The sequence below is a fragment of the Vespa velutina genome, chromosome 15, assembly GCF_912470025.1.
Source record: "Vespa velutina chromosome 15, iVesVel2.1, whole genome shotgun sequence".
Taxonomy (NCBI): Eukaryota; Metazoa; Arthropoda; class Insecta; order Hymenoptera; family Vespidae; genus Vespa; species Vespa velutina.
The window spans coordinates 4,841,115-4,862,857 of record NC_062202.1 but is presented as its reverse complement, the minus strand read 5'-3'; the positions used below and the strand labels follow the sequence as shown (position 1 = coordinate 4,862,857).

Genomic DNA, 21,743 nt, shown 5'->3' with positions numbered 1-21,743 from the left:
TAGCAATATGAAAGTCCATTATTATTTGTATTAAAGGTTTTTACTTACGTGCAATTGCAACAGTTATTACTATAGAAGCATCACCATGTGGATTGAAGAGTCTCAAGTTGTAATCACCAATATCTTCTTCCTGCACTTTTGTAATAGTTAAAACAGCAGATTCCTCATCTATCGAAGGAGTGATTCTCTTAGATTTTGTAACAATGCGACCATCAACAGTCCATTCATCTGTTGGCATTGGTGTTGCTGTGAATTTGACGATAATTTCGATGTCATCGTCTTTGTTCACTGTGTATTTTGTCTGAGTGTCCGGGTTAATTTTCGGAGGTGTTTCTATGACTTCAACTTTTAATCTTGATGATGTTTTTACATTCGTTACAACAGCTGTATATTCTGCAATATCTTCTGTTGTACATTTCTTCACAATGAGTTTCTTTATATTACCCTCGTCAATAATAATATATTTTTCTGATTCTCTAATGATTTCTCCTTTTCTATAAATACAATTTATATATGATTTTATTATAATTACAAAATATGTAAAATTTATGTATAATATATGAAAAGGAAATATTTGTTATATATACCTTAACCATGTGACTGGAATATTTGATTGGGATATTTCGATTAAGAAGGAAGCGTCTTCATTCACTGGTACCAATGTAACATCTGGTAATTTGGCAATAAAATCTACACCAGGTTCTTCAACAGTTAATTTAGCTGAAGATGTTTGTTCTCCAACTTGACAAGAGTAGACACCTGCATCTTCAGGTTCTGAATCGTAAATCTTCAATTTTTGCCTCTTGCCATCGATAGAAAGTTGCACATGTTCAGAAAACTGTAATTCCTGATTATCCTTAAACCAACGCACTAATGCATCACCTTTGGTTAACTCAATGTCGAAAATTGCTTTCTCTCCTCTAGCTATTGTCACATCATGCATCTTAGTAATGATTTCTGGTGGTAATTCTGAAATATATCAAGTGAAGAATGTCTTGTTATACTGCTCTTTATAAGTATTTATAAAATTTATAAATTACTAAATTTTTTAAAGAAATATACAAATAATACGTACCAACAACGGTAACTTCAGCTGTACATTGTTGATTAAGCAATGTACATGTATATTCTCCTTCATCATGCACTGATGTACTTCTGATAAGTAATTTTCTTATGGTGCCTTCTTTTACAAATTCTAGTTTTTCATTGGTACTTGGTTTCAGTGGTACTCCATCTTTATACCATTCAACATCTACAGTCTCAGATGTTATTTCAACTTCTAATATTGCTATTTCACGTTCCTTGACCTCGAAGTCTTGTAACTTTCTTGTAAATTCAGGCTTAGCAGCTGGAAGGAAGGATTGTTTCAATTAAATTGAAGATATTCAATTCAATGAATATTCAATTGCAAATATAATATAATTATAATATAATTAAGTAAACTTACGTTTCACAGTAACAGTGCTAGACGTTGTCTGATTTTTGACAGTACACTTGTATGTACCTTCATCTATTGCATTTGTCTTTTTGATGACTAACTTATGTACTCGCCCTTCCTGAATAATTTCACGATGATCCATACCACTGATTTCTTTTTCATTATGCCACCACGTAGTGGATACTGTATGAGAGGTTTCACATGTAAGTTCCAACATTTTATATTCGTCAACAGTGACTTTTTCTTTTAATTTCTTTGTAAATGTGACTTTATCGACGTCCACCGTAACTTTAGCTCCATGTGAAGCCTTTCCAATCGAATTACTAGCAACACATTTATAATCACCAGCATCTGTCTCTGAATCAGCATTTCTAATCTCAAGAACAATGTTTTCTCCATCGTAGCTCCTTATTATGTTTGGTGATTTTTCTAATGGCTCATTATTTCTATGATAAAAGTTAAGTAGTAAAATTTATATATATATATATATATATATATACACAATGTTATAAATGAAAGATAATAAAAAGTAATATAAAATTAGCAATATAGTTACCTTAACCAAGTTATTTCTGGAATAGGATTTCCAGTGACTTTTGCAACGAGTTTGAACGTACCCTTTTCAGGTACTGTAAGTTCTTGGAATCTTTCAGTGAATAATGGTGGCTCAGGAGCACCACTTGGTATTTCTATAAATAGTGCAAATCTTTTAGGTACAATTTTAATACTTTCTTATTAAATAACAGAATTAAAAGATGATTAAAAGTATAAGCGGAAATAAATACATTTCATACCCTTAGAAGATAAGATAGAGAATTCTTCTTTTTGCTGTTCAATGTTAATAAGCAAGAAAGGCTTGAGATGTGGAGTCACTGAAATACATATTAGTAAAGCATTTGGTAGTGTTAGTGCAAAGTGTTCATCATCAGTGTAATCAAATGGTTAACAAATTTTGATTGTTAAAAATTGTAAAATAAGAAGCATAAAGAGTCGTAGAGAGTTTATGAATAGTAATAAAGTGTTATCTTACTTTCAACCACCAATGTTGATTGAGTCTCAGCTTTGCCAATATTATTAGTAGCTACAACAGAATATTCTCCCGTATCTTTTAATTGTGGCTGGATTATAGTCAATGTATTTATATGACCATCTTGCTGTGGTGTTAGATCTTTAAGTGGCTTTCCATTTTTATACCATACTACTTTTGGTGCTGGATTACCAACAATTTGAGTAGATAACATAACAGTTTCTCCTTCTCGTACAACATACGATTGTAATGGTTCTAATATTTCTGGTGGTTCCTGATTGCTAGTTTTCACCTGTAGTTACAGTATGTGTAATGATGTTTCATCCATTCCAGCATTTTAATTGCTATAAGATTTAATAACTTATTACTTACTTTTAAAGGTATTTCGATGGTAGCTTCACCCTCTCTATTCTTAGCAACGATTTTATAATTTCCTTCCTGTTTCTTCTGAACTTTTGAAATTTTAACTACGCTACAATACATGTGCATATCACTTTCGCTTGCAATGACGATATTTTCCTTGGTAGTAAGTTGTGTGTCCTTATAATACCATATGATTTCAGGTTCTGGTACGGCTACCAGACGACTTTCAAGTATCACATCATCACCTTCATCAACATATTTTGCTTTAGGTTTTCGAGAGAAAGTTGGTGGAATTCCTTCGAGAATGTCAACCAGAGAAGATTCTCTATATAGAAAATGAGATAATCAATTAGTATTTCATTTACTTATTATCATTATTATTAAAAATTATTAATAAATCTTAATACCTTGACAAACTTTTTCTGGATGGTCCAGTTAAATCTGATCCATGGTCAGATAAAGGAGCTTCTACTACTAATTCCGTTGTGCTAGATGCAAATCCTGCAGTATTCTTGGCAACGCAAGTAAAGGTACCTGCATCTTCAGGGAACACTTCTCTGATAATCAAAGTTGCTACATTATCATCATCATAATAAATTTGGAAGTCTGGTGATGGTTTAATAATGGCTGTTTGACGGAACCAAGTTATTTGAGGTCTTGGCACACCTTCTACTTGACATTCGAATTGTACTGTATATCCATCTGGTGTATGAATTGGTTGTAATTTCTCAATAAATCTTGGGGCAGATGCCTTCTCTCCCGGTGCTGGTTCTAAACAAATATAAATAAATCATATGTATTTTTTATGCATTAGGTCGTCTGATACGGCTATAATTTTTTATTAATTTCTTGCATAATGACTTTGAATTTATTAATGTTATAATATAAATAACAACTTCAAAGTTTTTATCCAAAATTCTTGCTACGCTATTACAAGATAAATTAAGGGGCTGCAACATGTTTCCTCGTTGAACCTATTCATTGGTTTATCATGTTAGATGGAGTTCTCACGCTTTGCACGAGATCTTGGTAGTTTCTTTTTTGCTGCAGAAACAGTTGATCGAAAGTTCTTTATTCACAATTTGATCTGTTTCGATTAAGAATGGCATTATGACGAGGAATGTTAAAATGTCGATTGAATAATCTTTAAGAATTACTATTCTTAAAAAAATATTTTTACTATAAACGCACAGTATACTGCGGTTCATTGCTCCATTATTAGCTAAATAGTATCAAGTTATTCAAACCCGCAATAAATTTAATTTTTGCTTACATATCAGTATTATTTATCTATTGTAATTTAAAAATTGTCAGGTTGCGTCAGGGTTGTGTGGCCCAGTTTATATAATAAAACTTACTTTCAAATACAGGTAATTTGTCGATCTTTTCATGTAATTTACGTTGTAAATATAACGTATAATGTACTTCATCTAACAGATATTGCGCTGGCACCCATCCTTTTTCTTCCGTTAAGTTTTTCTTTACAAACCACCAGTCTTGATTTGTATGATCTAAAAAAGACAATAAACAAATTTATGACAGGCGCGTATGACTTTTATTATTTATTAATCAGTAATAAATATATAATACTTACCGATTATATATACTTTTTCACCTTCAACAAGATTAATTGCTTCATCTGTTTCAGCTACGTATGAACAAATTGAGTACATCGTATCGCCATCACGAACAACATATTCCACTTCTATAAAAATTATATAATATTTTATAAAAAAAACAAAAAATAGAATAATTATCTGTATGAGTATATTAATACATGCTTATATTTACCTTCTTCGAAAATATCTTCTTCTCTGGTGATGCTAAGTGTTGCTTCTTCTGTAATTTACATTTAATGTGAAATATTTAAAAAGATTAATGAATTGATATTAAATGTAGTTAACCAACTGTTAATTATTATAATGATGATGATAGCAATGTTCTTATTGTTTTTTTACTTTTCAAACCGATATGCTTTTCATCGCAGGTTTTTAGTATAAGGATCGAATGAAATTTTGGATACCTAAAGAAGGAATGATGTACTCGCTGTTAACTGGAAATGAAATATGCTAAAAATAACAAATATATGTATAATGAAATTGAAAGTATATTATATGAAAATTAGAATGTTAACTGGAGAAGCAAATAATGTAAGTAGATTATTATCAAACCTTCTTCGTAAGTAGATGGTCGTCTTTTAGCTTTTAATTTCAAAGCCAAGGTTTCATCTGTTTCCTCATAAGAATATTTTCGTTCACGTTTCAATTTCATTTTAACATCCGCTTCTTCGAATTCTTCTACAGAGTATGGACGAGGTTGTTTCTTTACTTTCCTCCTCAAAGGAAGTTTTAGTTCATCGGTTTCAAGTTCTTCGATACTATATTGTTCTTTATCTTCTTCATCAGATTCATCAATGATTTCTTCTATGATAGGACCAGAGTCATCTTCAACTTCTTGAATAAGTCGTATTGTTTCTTCTCCAGTTTCTTCTGAATATGTCATTTCACGTTTTTTCGGTTTTAGGCGAACTTTACCGGACATCGAAATATCTTCTTCTTCATATGTGTTCAATGAGATTTTAAACTCTTGCTCAACATCTTCTTTAGTTTTCGTTCGACGTGGTCTGAATGTCACATTTTCTATTTCAGTAACTTCTTTAATGTCGGTTCTCGGTTTCCTCTTTGGACGTAATTTACGTAATGTAACATCTTCGTACAATTCTTCAATTGGTTTAGGTGCTTGTTTCGGCGGTTTACGTTTGAACGTAAATTCTCCGATCAATTCTTCTTCCTCTGGTACTTCGATTTCTTCCGTTCGTTGGATCGTCAATTCATCTGCTCCAACTTCTTCTACTTTAGGTTTAACTTCTTTCTTTTTCTTTAACGTTATATCAGTACGTACTTCATCCTTTTCTATTGGTTTCTCAACTTTCTTTATAATTACCTCAGTTTCTTCAACATCTTCGCTTACAGACGATTTTTTCTTTGGTTTTCTCTTCAAAGTAATCTCCTCTACAGTTTCATCATCTTTTTCTTTTTCTACAACAACAGGCTTCTTGATTGTAACCTCATCCGCTGCTTCTTCAGTTACTGGTTTCTTCTTTGGTTTTTTCTTTATCGCCACTTCTTCAGTTACCTCTTCAGGAGCCTTTTCTTCTTTTTTAGGTTCTGGTTTTTTCAAGACAACTTCTTCAGTTACTTCTTCAGGCACAGGCACTTTCTTTGGTTTTTTCTTTAACGTAATTTCTTCTACTACTTCTTCCTTTTCTTCTTCCACAACAACAGGCTTCTTAATTGTAACCTCATCCGCTGCTTCTTCAGTTACTGGTTTCTTCTTTGGTTTTTTCTTTATGGCCACTTCTTCAGTTACCTCTTCAGGAGCTTTCTCTTCTTTTTTAGGTTCTGGTTTTTTCAAGACAACTTCTTCAGTTACTTCTTCAGGCACAGGCACTTTCTTTGGTTTTTTCTTTAACGTAATTTCTTCTACTACTTCTTCCTTTTCCTCTTCCACAACAACAGGCTTCTTAATTGTAACCTCATCCGCTGCTTCTTCAGTTACTGGTTTCTTCTTTGGTTTTTTCTTTATGGCCACTTCTTCAGTTACCTCTTCAGGAGCCTTTTCTTCTTTTTTAGGTTCTGGTTTTTTCAAGACAACTTCTTCAGTTACTTCTTCAGGCACAGGCTCTTTCTTTGGTTTCTTCTTTAACGTAATTTCTTCTACTACTTCTTCCTTTTTCTCTTCAACAACAACAGGCTTCTTGATTGTAACCTCATCCGCTGCTTCTTCAGTTACTGGTTTCTTCTTTGGTTTTTTCTTTATGGCCACTTCTTCAGTTACCTCTTCAGGAGCCTTTTCTTCTTTTTTAGGTTCTGGTTTTTTCAAGACAACTTCTTCAGTTACTTCTTCAGGCACAGGCTCTTTCTTTGGTTTCTTCTTTAACGTAATTTCTTCTACTACTTCTTCCTTTTTCTCTTCAACAACAACAGGCTTCTTGATTGTAACCTCATCCGCTGCTTCTTCAGTTACTGGTTTCTTCTTTGGTTTTTTCTTTATGGCCACTTCTTCAGTTACCTCTTCAGGAACCTTTTCTTCTTTTTTAGGTTCTGGTTTTTTCAAAACAACTTCTTCAGTTACTTCTTCAGGCACAGGCTCTTTCTTTGGTTTCTTCTTTAACTTAATTTCCTCTACTATTTCTTCTTTTTCCTCTTCGATAACAACAGGTTTCTCAATCGTCACCTCATCCGCTGCTTCTTCAGTTACAGGTTTCTTCTTTGGTTTTTTCTTTATGGCTACTTCTTCAGTTACCTCTTCAGGAGCTTTCTCTTCTTTTTTAGGTTCTGGTTTTTTCAAGACAACTTCTTCAGTTACTTCTTCAGGCACAGGCTCTTTCTTTGGTTTCTTCTTTAACTTAATTTCCTCTACTATTTCTTCTTTTTCCTCTTCGATAACAACAGGTTTCTCAATCGTCACCTCATCCGCTGCTTCTTCAGTTACAGGTTTCTTCTTTGGTTTTTTCTTTATGGCTACTTCTTCAGTTACCTCTTCAGGAGCTTTCTCTTCTTTTTTAGGTTCTGGTTTTTTCAAGACAACTTCTTCAGTTACTTCTTCAGGCACAGGCTCTTTCTTTGGTTTCTTCTTTAACTTAATTTCCTCTACTATTTCTTCTTTTTCCTCTTCCACAACAACAGGCTTCTTGATTGTAACCTCATCCGCTGCTTCTTCAGTTATTGGTTTCTTCTTTGGTTTTTTCTTTATTGCTACCTCTTCAGATATTACTTCTGGAGTTTTTTCTTCTTCTTTAGGTTTTTTCAAAACTATTTCTTCAGCCATTTCTTCCAGAGCCGGCTTTTCTTTCGGTTTTTTCTTCAATGTAACTTCCTCTGTTATCTCTTCTTTTTCCTCTTCGACAACAACAGGTTTTTTAATCGTTACTTCTTCCTGTAATTCTTCTTCTGCGGGCTTCTTTTTAGGTTTCTTTAGCTTGGCTTTAGGCTTTACAATAATCTCTTCTGTTTCGTCTTCAGGAAGTTTAGGGGCAACTTCCTTTTCTTTGCTGGGGAATTGCTCTGTACCTTCATCTTCTGGCTTTTCTTTCTTCCAACCTTTTAATTTTATAGTTTCTGGTTCTTCTTCTGGTTTTTCTTTTTGTGGTATTCGGAACTTTACTTCCGGTTCTTCTTCTGGCTCTGAAGGTTTCGGTTTTCCTGGGATTAATGGGATTTGTTCGATTTCTTGATCAGGTTTCTTTCGTTCCTCTTTAACATAAGGCTTTGGTGTAGGTTCTGGTTGTGGCTCTTCTGGTTTTTCAACTTCTTCAGGTACATATTTTTCGAGCTCTGGCCTGTCAAATTCAGTAGGTTTAAATTCTTCGGGCTCAAGTTTCATTTTAGGCTTTCGTTTCTTTTCTTTAGGTTCTTTTGTCTCTGTATCTTCTTTTACTGGTTTCTTTGGAATCTCTTCGATTTCTTCTATTTCTTTAACGGGTATTTTCTTTAATTTAATCTCTTCAGGTTGTGGTTCTTCCTGTGCAGGAACCTTACCTTTTTGTATAACCAATTTTTGTGGTTTCTCTGGTTCTTCCGTCTTTTTCTTCGGCTTACGTTCATATACTGACTTATCTTCTATTTCCTCTAAAGGAATCTCCTTCAATTTCTCAAATTCCTTATCCAGTTTTTCTAATTCCGTTATTTCTTTTTCTGGTAATTTGGGTTTTTTATATTTTATCTTTAATAGCTTTAATGCTTCTTCTGTATTTCTGGATAGAATACCAACTTGAACAGGATTTTCCTCAAGAAGCGTAATCTTTGGTTTTTGCAATTCTGGTGGATAGTCACCAATAAATGTGATCCAACTGCGTAATAAGACTTTTGGAATTTGTGCTGCTATACTATCCTTTTTCTTTGGCACTGCTACTTTTTTCAATTTTATTGAGCCGAATTGTACGACATCTTGTGGCTCCATATATTTCAATTTTGTTGGTTTTATTTCCTTTCTTTCTATTTTTTGTGGTACTAATTTCTGAAGCTCTGGAGGTAGCGGTTTTTTCTCTTTCTTCTTCTTCGTCGGTTCCCATTGTATCTTTTCTGGCATGGGTTCTAACACAGGTCTTTCATATTCTGGTTCTACCCACTCTTCTATTTCATCTTTCTTAGGAATTTTCTTTTTCTTCTTTTTTGCGACAGGTTTCTCTTTTACTTCCTCCTTTACAATCTTTTCTTCTTCTTTCTCTATTTCTTTTGGTTTTTCTGGTTGGACTGTTACATCTTGTTTATCGACTGATTTAGGGAGATCTTCTTTTATAGGAATAACATCCGGTTTTTCTTCCTTCTCGGGTAGTGAAATTTTCTTTTTAGGTGCCTCCTTTACAGAAACTTTTGTTACTTCAGGCTTTTCCTCTGGTTTTTCTTCAATCGGAAGTCCTTTTTCTTTCTTTGGTTTCTCCTCTGTTGGCATTTCACTTGTCCTTGTGTCCGGAAACACTTCTGTCGTTTCTATACTTTCTTGCATTATGATTGTTGTCTTCGGTTTTTCTTCGATTCGTTTATCCAGTTTAAGTTCTTCTACAGTATCCTCTTGTTGTTCTTCCTTCTGCTTCTTGGGATACTTCTGAACATGTGTTTTTGTTACTTTAACTTTTTCCTCTTTCTTCAATATTGGATGAGCTTGATCTGTTTGCACTTGTTCTTCAGGTAACTCTTGTGAAGTTATTTCTGTCGTTATTTCTGTTATCTCAATACCTTCTATAGGAATAACTTCAGGCGTTGCTTTTTCTGGTTTTGCTTTTTTCAATTCTATTGCTTGAATTGTTTCTTCCGGTTTCTCCTCTTCTTTTTCCACAGCTTTCTTTTCATCTAATGGAGTAGGGAGTATTTTTTTAGCTTTTTTCTTGGCAACTTTTTCAGAAGAAATGTCTTCTATTGCTTGTTCTTGCGGTTGTTCTTTGACTTCTTTAACTTTCGATTTCTTGGGTGCTGTTTCAGTAGAAACCTTTGTAGTCTTTGCAATTTCTTTTGCTTCTTCTTCTTCAATAACAGAAACTTGCTCTTCCTTTGATTTTTCTATTTGGAGTGGAACTTCACTCATTTCTAATACATCTTCTTGCGTTTCCTTTGGAACCTTCATTACTAAAATCTTATCCACTTTAATTTTTTCTTCAATAGTTTCTTCTGGTTTTGCAACATCTTTCTTAACTTTTAATTCTGGAATTTGTTGCGTCGTATCTTCTGATATTGTTTCGGTTACTTGTATGCTGTCTTCTGTTGTAATGGTAGGAGAAATTTTTTCCTTTTCTGGTTTTTTCGAAACTATTTCTTCAACCCGTTCCTCTACTATTTGTTCTTGTATATCATCTGCTTTCTTCTTTTTCTTTGGTGCTCTTTTAATAGTAATATCGGTTACCTTGACTTTTTCTTCCTTAAGCTCAGTTTGTGTTGCTTCCTCTGGGGAAATTGTTTCTTGCTGTGGTAGCTCTTCTATATAAGATCCTGTTATTATTTCTATTATTTGTATACCTTCCTTTGACACAATTTCCTCCAATGCTTTTGCAGTGATAGGTTTTTGGATAACAATTTCTTCAATTCGTTCTTCAGGTATTCCAGATTCTGTAATCGTGCTCTTTTTCTTTTTTATTACTTTTTTCGATGGTGTTTCAGTGATCTCTATTATCTGTTGCTCCTCCATAATTTTGGCTTCATCAGCTGTTTTTTCTATTACTTCCTGGGTAACAATGATGGACTCATCTTTCTTTGCTGGTTTTTGCTTTTTAATTACTTTCTTTGTTGGAGTTTCAATAACTTCAACTATTTGTTCCATAGCTTTCTTTTCTTCTTCTACGATGGGCTTAGCCTTTTCCTCCTTTGGTTTTTCTATAACAAACTCTTCTATCACTTCCTCTGGAATACCATCGTCTTTTATAACAGTTGTTTTCTTCCTAATGATTTTCTTCGAAGGTGTTTCTACAATTTCTACAATACCTTTCTTTTCTATGGTCGATATCTTTTCTAATGGTTTTTCCAAAATCTCTTCAATAACCTGTTCTTCTTTTTCTTTTGATTTTGGTTTAACTTTCTTTCTTATAATTTTACGCGTTGGAGATTCTATTATTTCCTCCTCTTCTATGATAAGAGTTTCTTCTTTCGTTTGAGGAGCTTCTATTTTAATTTCTGTAATTTGAGCACTTTCCGTTACATCCGTGACAGGTTGAACTTTCTCTTTCTTAGGTTTTTCTATTATTAATTCTTCAACGATTTCCTCCGTGACTTCATCGGTTACTTTCTGTGGCTTTTTCTTCTTTTTAACAACTTTTTTAATAGGAGTTTCTTCGATAATTTCTTCCTGAATTTCCTGTTATTTTACAAATATAATATAACATTAATATTGTTTAAAACTTTTTTAAATATATATACAATTATGTTTTTATGTCAGTTTATCTCACCTCTTCTGTTGTCTTCTCTACAATATCTGTAAAATAAAAGTAATTATATTAATGCATGTAATAAATATTAAATAATTAGCTCAGTAATTTTATTCTGTAAAAACTTTAATGTCACTATTTTTAAGATGTAAGTAAATATATCGTTACGTTCTTTCATTTTTCACTGCTAATATAATAAATAGAAATAAATATTTTAATCGTAAATATATATCAATTTAATTTAACGTTAATTTTAAATACTATTTTAATATGATATTTCCGTTTAAATCACTGATACAACCAATCCCAGGTAAATCTCAGCCTACATTGTCTGCATGAATGAATAAGATAGTAAATGGTGTTATATGCGTATGCTTGTGTTGTACTTTTTTGGAAATATTTTACGAACAGATGCATAATATATATATATATATATATATATATATAGCTTTTTATATATTATAAATAATATATATATATATATAATATATATAGCTTTTTAGAATTGACAATATTATGTAAAAATGGGCTTACCTCCTGATACGATTTCATCAGTTTTAGGTTTTAACGGTCTTGTGTATTTTGGTCTATCGTGTGTTTCTGGTGTAGTGTCTTCTATATCATCAGTTAAAGCTGTTAAGAGTGGTACAGTTTTGTCTTTATTTAACGTGTCTTTATGTTCCACTAAAGTGATAATATCTGCAACTTCCATTATTTCATCCTTACCTAACGGGATGCCATTTACTTTTTCCTCTTTTTCTGATAAATCATCAACCTTTTTCTTTTTCTTCCTTACCACTACCTTTTCTACAATTTCTTCTGTAGTAGTATCTTCCACTTGTTCAATTTCTTTGGGTTTTTCTTCTTCAGTAGGAACTTTCTCTACCATAACGACAGTCTGTTCTTTTTCTACTGGAGATAAATCCGGTTTTGTCTCTTCATCAACCATTTCTTCCGGGACAGCTTTTTTCTTAGGTTTTTTCAGCTTCGTTTTACGTTTTGTTATATCTTCATCTATTTCATCTTTCGGATGTTCAGGAAGAGTTTCGGCTTTTATACTTGGGAATTTTTCCGGGCCTTCATCTTCTGGCTTTTCTTTCTTCCAACCTTTTAATTTTATAGTTTCTGGTTCTTCTTCTGGTTTTTCTTTTTGTGGTATTCGGAACTTTACTTCGGGTTCTTCTTTTGGTTCTGGAGGTTTCGGTTTTCCTGGGATTAATGGGATTTCTTCGATTTCTTGATCAGGTTTCTTTCGTTTCTCTTTAACATAAGGCTTTGGTGTAGGTTCTGGTTGAGGCTCTTCTGGTTTTTCAACTTCTTCAGGTACATACTTTTCAAGCTCTGGCCTGTCAAATTCAGTAGGTTTGAATTCTTCATGCTCAAGTTTTGTTTTGGGCTTTCGTTTCTTTTCTTTAGGTTCTTTTGTCTCTGTATCTTCTTTTACTGGTTTCTTTGGAATCTCTTCGATTTCTTCTATTTCTTTAACGGGTATTTTCTTTAATTTAATCTCTTCAGGTTGTGGTTCTTCTTGTGCAGGAACCTTACCTTTTTGTATAACCAATTTTTGTGGTTTCTCTGGTTCTTCCGTCTTTTTCTTCGGCTTACGTTCATATACTGACTTATCTTCTATTTCCTCTAAAGGAATCTCCTTCAATTTCTCAAATTCCTTATCCAGTTTTTCTAATTCCGTTATTTCTTTTTCTGGTAATTTGGGTTTTTTATATTTTATCTTTAATAGCTTTAATGCTTCTTCTGTATTTCTGGATAGAATACCAACTTGAACAGGATTTTCCTCAAGAAGCGTAAGCTTTGGTTTTTGCAATTCTGGTGGATAGTCACCAATAAATGTGATCCAACTGCGTAATAAGACTTTTGGAATTTTTGCTACTGTACTATCCTTTTTCTTTGGCACTGCTACTTTTTTCAATTTTATTGAGCCGAATTGTACGACATCTTGTGGCTCCATATATTTCAATTTTGTTGGTTTTATTTCCTTTCTTTCTATTTTTTGTGGTACTAATTTCTGAAGCTCTGGAGGTAGCGGTTTTTTCTCTTTCTTCTTCTTCGTCGGTTCCCATTGTATCTTTTCTGGCATGGGTTCTAACACAGGTCTTTCATATTCTGGTTCTACCCACTCTTCTATTTCATCTTTCTTAGGAATTTTCTTTTTCTTCTTTTTAGCAACAGGTTTCTCCTTTACTTCCTCTGGTACACTTAATTCTTCTTCTTTCTCAATGTCTTCAGATTTATCTAAGGTTACTGTAATATCTTTTGGACTTTCCTCTAGGGCAGGAATTTGTTCTATCAAATGCTCATCAGGTGATTCATCTGGAGCAACTTTTTTCTTAGGTTTTTTCAACTTCGTTTTACGTATTGTTATATCTTCATCTATTTCATCTTTCGGATGTTCAGGAAGAACTTCGGCTTTTATACTTGGGAATTTTTCCGGGCCTTCATCTTCTGGCTTTTCTTTCTTCCAACCTTTCAATTTTATAGTTTCTGGTTCTTCTTCTGGTTTTTCTTTTTGTGGTATTCGGAACTTTACTTCGGGTTCTTCTTTTGGCTCTGGAGGTTTCGGTTTTCCTGGGATTAATGGGATTTCTTCGATTTCTTGATCAGGTTTCTTTCGTTTCTCTTTAACATAAGGCTTTGGTGTAGGTTCTGGTTGAGGCTCTTCTGGTTTTTCAACTTCTTCAGGTACATACTTTTCAAGCTCTGGCCTGTCAAATTCAGTAGGTTTAAATTCTTCATGCTCAAGTTTTGTTTTGGGCTTTCGTTTCTTTTCTTTAGGTTCTTTTGTTTCTGCAGCTTCTTTTACTGGTTTCTTTGGAGTCTCTTCGATTTCTTCTATTTCTTTAACGGGTATTTTCTTTAATCTAATCTCTTCAGGTTGTGGTTCTTCTTGTGCAGGAACCTTACCTTTTTGTATAACCAATTTTTGTGGTTTCTCTGGTTCTTCCGTCTTTTTCTTCGGCTTACGTTCATATACTGACTTATCTTCTATTTCCTCTAAAGGAATCTCCTTCAATTTCTCAAATTCCTTATCCAGTTTTTCTAATTCCGTTATTTCTTTTTCTGGTAATTTGGGTTTTTTAATCTTTTTCTTTAATACTTTAAGTGCTTCTTCCGCATTCCTTGAAAGAATACCAACTTGAACAGGATTTTCCTCAAGAAGCGTAAGCTTTGGTTTTTGCAATTCTGGTGGATAATCACCAATAAACGTAATCCTGCTACGCAATAAAATCTTTGGTATTTTTGCTACTTTAGGTTCTTTCTTCTTTGGTACTGTAACTTTCCGCAATTTTATTGTACCAATTTGAACAACTTCTTCAGGTTTCGAATATTGCAATTTTGTCGGTTTTATTTCTTTCCTTTCTATTTTCTGTGGTATCAATTTTTGTAACTCTGGAGAAAGCGGTTTCTTTTCTTTCTTCTTTTTTGGAACTCTCTCTATATTCTCCGGCAATGGTTCTAAAATCGGTTTTTCATATTCCGGTTCTATCCACTCCTCTATTTCATCCTTCTTAGGAACTTTCTTCTTCTTCTTCTTTAAACGAGGAACTTCATCTACGTCTTTTTGTATAAACACCTCCGCATTTACATCAACGGCTTCTGCAATTTGAACTTCCGAAATTTTTATAGATTCGTCTACATCGGTAATAGGTATAAGCCGTTCATCTTTTGGCTTTTCTATTACGATCTCTTCCACTACTTCCTCAGGTACACCAGCTTCAGTGATTCTTGTCTTTTTCTTTTTGATTACTTTCTTCAATGGCGTCTCTGTAATTTCTACAATTTGTTGTTCCTCCATGATCTTTGTTTCATCTCCAGTTTTCTCTATAATTTCTTCTGTTATCACAGTCGGCTCCCCTTTCTTTGTTGGCTTCTTTTTCCTCTTTATTATTTTCTTTGTTGGCGTTTCAGTCACTTCGATTACTTCTGGCTTTTCTTCTTTAGCTTCTTCTAACTCTTCCAAAAGTGGTTTTGCCTGTTCTTCCTTCGGTTTTTCTATGACGATCTCTTCCACTACCTCCTCAGGTACACCAGCTTCAGTGATTCTTGTCTTTTTCTTTTTGATTACCTTCTTCAATGGCGTCTCTGTAATTTCTACAATTTGTTGTTCCTCCATGATCTTTGTCTCATCTCCAGTTTTCTCTATAATTTCTTCTGTTATCACAGTCGGCTCCCCTTTCTTTGTTGGCTTCTTTTTCCTTTTTATTATTTTCTTTGTTGGCGTTTCTGTAACTTCGATTACTTCTGGCTTTTCTACTTTAGCTTCCTCTAACTCTTCTAAAAGTGGTTTTGCCTGTTCTTCCTTTGGTTTTTCTATGACGATCTCTTCCACTACCTCCTCAGGTACACCAGCTTCAGTGATTCTTGTCTTTTTCTTTTTGATTATCTTCTTCAATGGCGTCTCTGTAATTTCTACAATTTGTTGTTCCTCCATGATCTTTGTCTCATCTCCAGTTTTCTCTATAATTTCTTCTGTCATCACAGTCGGCTCCCCTTTCTTTGTTGGCTTCTTTTTCCTTTTTATTATTTTCTTTGTTGGCGTTTCAGTCACTTCGATTACTTCTGGCTTTTCTTCTTTAGCTTCCTCTAACTCTTCCAAGAGTGGTTTTGCCTGTTCTTCCTTTGGTTTTTCTATGACCAATTCTTCTATCACTTCCTCAGGCACACCAGCTTTAGTTATTCTTGTCTTTTTCTTTTTGATTATCTTCTTCAATGGCGTCTCTGTAATTTCTACAATTTGTTGTTCCTCCATGATCTTTGTCTCATCTCCAGTTTTCTCTATAATTTCTTCTGTTATCACAGTTGCCTCCCCTTTCTTTGTTGGCTTCTTTTTCCTTTTTATTATTTTCTTTGTTGGCGTTTCAGTCACTTCGATTACTTCTGGCTTTTCTTCTTTAGCTTCCTCTAATTCTTCTAAAAGTGGTTTTGCCTGTTCTTCCTTTGGTTTTTCTATGACGATCTCTTCCACTACCTCCTCAGGTACACCAGCTTCAGTGATTCTTGTCTTTTTCTTTTTGATTACTTTCTTCAATGGAGTCTCTGTAATTTCTACAATTTGTTGTTCCTCCATGATCTTTGTTTCATCTCCAGTTTTCTCTATAATTTCTTCTGTTATCACAGTCGGCTCCCCTTTCTTTGTTGGCTTCTTTTTCCTTTTTATTATTTTCTTTGTTGGCGTTTCAGTCACTTCGATTACTTCTGGCTTTTCTTCTTTAGCTTCCTCTAATTCTTCTAAAAGTGGTTTTGCCTGTTCTTCCTTTGGTTTTTCTATGACGATCTCTTCCACTACTTCCTCAGGCACACCAGCTTCAGTGATTCTTGTCTTTTTCTTTTTGATTACTTTTTTCAATGGCGTCTCTGTAATTTCTACAATTTGTTGTTCTTCCATGATCTTTGTTTCATCTCCAGTTTTCTCTATAATTTCTTCTGTTATCACAGTCGGCTCCCCTTTCTTTGTTGGCTTCTTTTTCCTTTTTATTATTTTCTTTGTTGGCGTTTCAGTCACTTCGATTACTTCTGGCTTTTCTACTTTAGCTTCCTCTAACTCTTCCAAAAGTGGTTTTGCCTGTTCTTCCTTTGGTTTTTCTATGACGATCTCTTCCACTACTTCCTCAGGCACACCAGCTTCAGTGATTCTTGTCTTTTTCTTTTTGATTATCTTCTTCAATGGCGTCTCGGTAATTTCCACAATTTGTTGTTCCTCCATGATCTTCGTTTCATCTCCAGTTTTCTCTATAATCTCTTCTGTTATCACAGTTGCCTCCCCTTTCTTTGTTGGCTTCTTTTTTCTCTTTATTATTTTCTTTGTTGGCGTTTCTGTAACTTCGATTACTTCTGGCTTTTCTACTTTAGCTTCCTCTAACTCTTCCAAAAGTGGTTCTGCCTGTTCTTCCTTTGGTTTTTCTATGACGATCTCTTCCACTACTTCCTCAGGCACACCAGCTTCAGTGATTCTTGTCTTTTTCTTTTTGATTACTTTTTTCAATGGCGTCTCAGTAATTTCTACAATTTGTTGTTCTTCCATGATCTTTGTTTCATCTCCAGTTTTCTCTATAATTTCTTCTGTTATCACAGTTGCCTCCCCTTTCTTTGTTGGCTTCTTTTTCCTTTTTATTATTTTCTTTGTTGGCGTTTCTGTAACTTCGATTACTTCTGGCTTTTCTACTTTAGCTTCCTCTAACTCTTCTAAAAGTGGTTTTGCCTGTTCTTCCTTTGGTTTTTCTATGACGATCTCTTCCACTACTTCCTCAGGCACACCAGCTTCAGTGATTCTTGTCTTTTTCTTTTTGATTATCTTCTTCAATGGCGTCTCTGTAATTTCTACAATTTGTTGTTCTTCCATGATCTTTGTTTCATCTCCAGTTTTCTCTATAATTTCTTCTGTTATCACAGTCGGCTCTCCTTTCTTTGTTGGCTTCTTTTTCCTTTTTATTATTTTCTTTGTTGGCGTTTCTGTAATTTCGATTACGTCTGGCTTTTCTTCTTTAGCTTCCTGTAATTCTTCCAAAAGTGGTTTCGCCTGTTCTTCTTTTGGTTTTTCTATGACCAATTCTTCTATCACTTCCTCAGGCACACCAGCTTTAGTTATTCTTGTCTTTTTCTTTTTGATTACCTTCTTCAATGGCGTCTCTGTAATTTCTACAATTTGTTGTTCCTCCATGATCTTTGTCTCATCTCCAGTTTTCTCTATAATTTCTTCTGTTATCACAGTCGGCTCCCCTTTCTTTGTTGGCTTCTTTTTCCTTTTTATTATTTTCTTTGTTGGCGTTTCTGTAACTTCGATTACTTCTGGCTTTTCTACTTTAGCTTCCTCTAACTCTTCTAAAAGTGGTTTTGCCTGTTCTTCCTTTGGTTTTTCTATGACGATCTCTTCCACTACCTCCTCAGGTACACCAGCTTCAGTGATTCTTGTCTTTTTCTTTTTGATTATCTTCTTCAATGGCGTCTCTGTAATTTCTACAATTTGTTGTTCTTCCATGATCTTTGTTTCATCTCCAGTTTTCTCTATAATTTCTTCTGTTATCACAGTTGCCTCCCCTTTCTTCGTTGGCTTCTTTTTCCTTTTTATTATTTTCTTTGTTGGCGTTTCTGTAACTTCGATTACTTCTGGCTTTTCTTCTTTAGCTTCCTCTAACTCTTCCAAAAGTGGTTTTGCCTGTTCTTCCTTTGGTTTTTCTATGACGATCTCTTCCACTACCTCCTCAGGTACACCAGCTTCAGTGATTCTTGTCTTTTTCTTTTTGATTACTTTCTTCAATGGAGTCTCAGTTATTTCTACAATTTGTTGTTCCTCCATGATCTTTGTCTCATCTCCAGTTTTCTCTATAATTTCTTCTGTTATCACAGTTGCCTCCCCTTTCTTTGTTGGCTTCTTTTTCCTTTTTATTATTTTCTTTGTTGGCGTTTCAGTCACTTCGATTACTTCTGGCTTTTCTTCTTTAGCTTCCTCTAATTCTTCTAAAAGTGGTTTTGCCTGTTCTTCCTTTGGTTTTTCTATGACGATCTCTTCCACTACCTCCTCAGGTACACCAGCTTCAGTGATTCTTGTCTTTTTCTTTTTGATTACTTTCTTCAATGGAGTCTCTGTAATTTCTACAATTTGTTGTTCCTCCATGATCTTTGTTTCATCTCCAGTTTTCTCTATAATTTCTTCTGTTATCACAGTTGCCTCCCCTTTCTTTGTTGGCTTCTTTTTCCTTTTTATTATTTTCTTTGTTGGCGTTTCTGTAACTTCGATTACTTCTGGCTTTTCTTCTTTAGCTTCTTCTAACTCTTCCAAAAGTGGTTTTGCCTGTTCTTCCTTCGGTTTTTCTATGACGATCTCTTCCACTACCTCCTCAGGCACACCAGCTTTAGTTATTCTTGTCTTTTTCTTTTTGATTATCTTCTTCAATGGCGTCTCTGTAATTTCTACAATTTGTTGTTCCTCCATGATCTTTGTTTCATCTCCAGTTTTCTCTATAATTTCTTCTGTTATCACAGTCGGCTCCCCTTTCTTTGTTGGCTTCTTTTTCCTTTTTATTATTTTCTTTGTTGGCGTTTCAGTCACTTCGATTACTTCTGGCTTTTCTTCTTTAGCTTCCTCTAATTCTTCTAAAAGTGGTTTTGCCTGTTCTTCCTTTGGTTTTTCTATGACGATCTCTTCCACTACCTCCTCAGGTACACCAGCTTCAGTGATTCTTGTCTTTTTCTTTTTGATTACTTTCTTCAATGGAGTCTCTGTAATTTCTACAATTTGTTGTTCCTCCAGGATCTTTGTTTCATCTCCAGTTTTCTCTATAATTTCTTCTGTTATCACAGTTGCCTCCCCTTTCTTTGTTGGCTTCTTTTTCCTTTTTATTATTTTCTTTGTTGGCGTTTCTGTAACTTCGATTACTTCTGGCTTTTCTTCTTTAGCTTCTTCTAACTCTTCCAAAAGTGGTTTTGCCTGTTCTTCCTTCGGTTTTTCTATGACGATCTCTTCCACTACCTCCTCAGGCACACCAGCTTTAGTTATTCTTGTCTTTTTCTTTTTGATTATCTTCTTCAATGGCGTCTCTGTAATTTCTACAATTTGTTGTTCCTCCATGATCTTTGTTTCATCTCCAGTTTTCTCTATAATTTCTTCTGTTATCACAGTCGGCTCCCCTTTCTTTGTTGGCTTCTTTTTCCTTTTTATTATTTTCTTTGTTGGCGTTTCAGTCACTTCGATTACTTCTGGCTTTTCTACTTTAGCTTCCTCTAACTCTTCCAAAAGTGGTTTTGCCTGTTCTTCCTTTGGTTTTTCTATGACGATCTCTTCCACTACTTCCTCAGGCACACCAGCTTCAGTGATTCTTGTCTTTTTCTTTTTGATTACTTTTTTCAATGGCGTCTCTATAATTTCTACAATTTGTTGTTCTTCCATGATCTTTGTTTCATCTCCAGTTTTCTCTATAATTTCTTCTGTTATCACAGTTGCCTCCCCTTTCTTCGTTGGCTTCTTTTTCCTTTTTATTATTTTCTTTGTTGGCGTTTCTGTAACTTCGATTACTTCTGGCTTTTCTTCTTTAGCTTCCTCTAACTCTTCCAAAAGTGGTTTTGCCTGTTCTTCCTTTGGTTTTTCTATGACGATCTCTTCCACTACCTCCTCAGGTACACCAGCTTCAGTGATTCTTGTCTTTTTCTTTTTGATTACTTTCTTCAATGGAGTCTCAGTTATTTCAATTATCTTCTGATCTTCCATAATCTTTTTCTCCTCCGTCGTTTTCTCTACAGTTTCTTTTGTTATAGTTGTAGGTTGATCTTTCTTAGTTATCTTCTTTGTTATTACTCTTGTTGTAGGAGTTTCTACAATTTCTATTATTTCTTGAGGAATTTCTTTTAGTTGTTCTTCTGTTATTGCCTGTGTTACTTGTACGCTTTCTTTAGTTCCAATGGTCTCAGTAACTTTTTTCTTTTTTGGTTTGGTTGTAATTGTTTCTTTTATTGTCTCTTCTTCTTGCTTTATTTCAGTAGCTGTCCTAAATGGTTTTTCTATTAGCTCTTCTGTCGTTATTTCTTCTACGAAGCGTTCTTTCTTTTCTTTTCTTTTAGGTACTTTCCTTTGCTTATCCGGCCGTTTATCTTCTTCAAGTGGAATATCCTCTATTTCCTCTATTTTTGTTGGTACTATTTCTTCCTGATCTACAATGTCTGTTATTTCTTCTATTGACATAAATTGTTTTTTCGGTATCTGTGGTAAGGTCGATTTAATGTTGTCCAATTCTTCTTCGATAACGACAACATTTTCTTCTTCTTTTCCCAATGGTTTCTTCTTTCGTATAATTGTTTTCTTTGTTTTAATAGCTGCAGTATCTTCGTCCTTGCTGCCACGCCTAAATTTCGTTGTGTATTCTTCTGTCACCTCAGTATCAGATTCGTACGATGGTTGTTGTGTTAAATCGTGTTTTGTTTTGTGTGGTAATGTGATTGTGGTGTCATGTTGCACTGGTGCTTCTGTTGTTTCTGAAATGTATACAGAACAGGTGTGATATGATAAAAATGTAGTAGTGAGTTGACAATTTGTTGATTACTTTATTTGGTTTGACTTCTATGCTCCATCGACACATTGCTGGATATTGACTGGATTAATTTTAAAGGTATTTTATATTTTAATATTATTCTCCAATATAATATATAATGATTTAATTGGAAATAATTATTTGTTGATGACATTAGATGTGTATCTGTATTACATTGTTGAACAGACAATGTATACAGATATAAATGAGCTGGTTTAATGGAATATGATATCGGTTACTTTTGTAATGAAATATATTTGTGATTAGTGGTACATTTGTATACTTGTGTTGTATAGTGTTTGTTTTCAGACCGATTATCAGAATGTATTATCTGTTTGTGAATTTTCACCCCGTTTCTTGACCTCCATTTGACTTTATGTAAAATCTACTTTCTACTTACCTATTTATCACGATTGCTTGCTACTTAGATACCTACGCATTATTTTCATTTTTTATTTGATGTTATAA

The 21,743-nt window shown here is 34.0% G+C and overlaps 1 protein-coding gene across 15 annotated transcripts in view; it reads right to left on the bottom strand.

Annotated features, from left to right (window-relative positions):
* LOC124954283 (titin) overlaps nucleotides 1-21,743 on the bottom strand; it is an 86,294-nt gene that overhangs the window by 4,586 nt on the left and 59,965 nt on the right. For 6 of the 15 annotated variants that reach the window (XM_047506951.1, XM_047506961.1, XM_047506958.1 and 3 more), the window contains 15 exons: nucleotides 11,776-21,219; nucleotides 11,263-11,288; nucleotides 5,000-11,171; nucleotides 4,620-4,667; nucleotides 4,423-4,533; nucleotides 4,187-4,339; nucleotides 3,236-3,599; nucleotides 2,838-3,153; nucleotides 2,469-2,757; nucleotides 2,233-2,310; nucleotides 1,995-2,127; nucleotides 1,448-1,884; nucleotides 1,076-1,348; nucleotides 588-969; nucleotides 49-494 (listed from right to left, as the gene is read on the bottom strand). In XM_047506951.1, the coding sequence (XP_047362907.1) occupies nucleotides 49-494; nucleotides 588-969; nucleotides 1,076-1,348; nucleotides 1,448-1,884; nucleotides 1,995-2,127; nucleotides 2,233-2,310; nucleotides 2,469-2,757; nucleotides 2,838-3,153; nucleotides 3,236-3,599; nucleotides 4,187-4,339; nucleotides 4,423-4,533; nucleotides 4,620-4,667; nucleotides 5,000-11,171; nucleotides 11,263-11,288; nucleotides 11,776-21,219 (18,672 nt within the window). Of the gene's footprint in view, nucleotides 1-48; nucleotides 495-587; nucleotides 970-1,075; nucleotides 1,349-1,447; nucleotides 1,885-1,994; nucleotides 2,128-2,232; nucleotides 2,311-2,468; nucleotides 2,758-2,837; nucleotides 3,154-3,235; nucleotides 3,600-4,186; nucleotides 4,340-4,422; nucleotides 4,534-4,619; nucleotides 4,668-4,999; nucleotides 11,172-11,262; nucleotides 11,289-11,775; nucleotides 21,220-21,743 lie in introns of those variants that run through there. The other 9 variants (XM_047506956.1, XM_047506959.1, XM_047506950.1 and 6 more) reach the window with 8 other exon arrangements.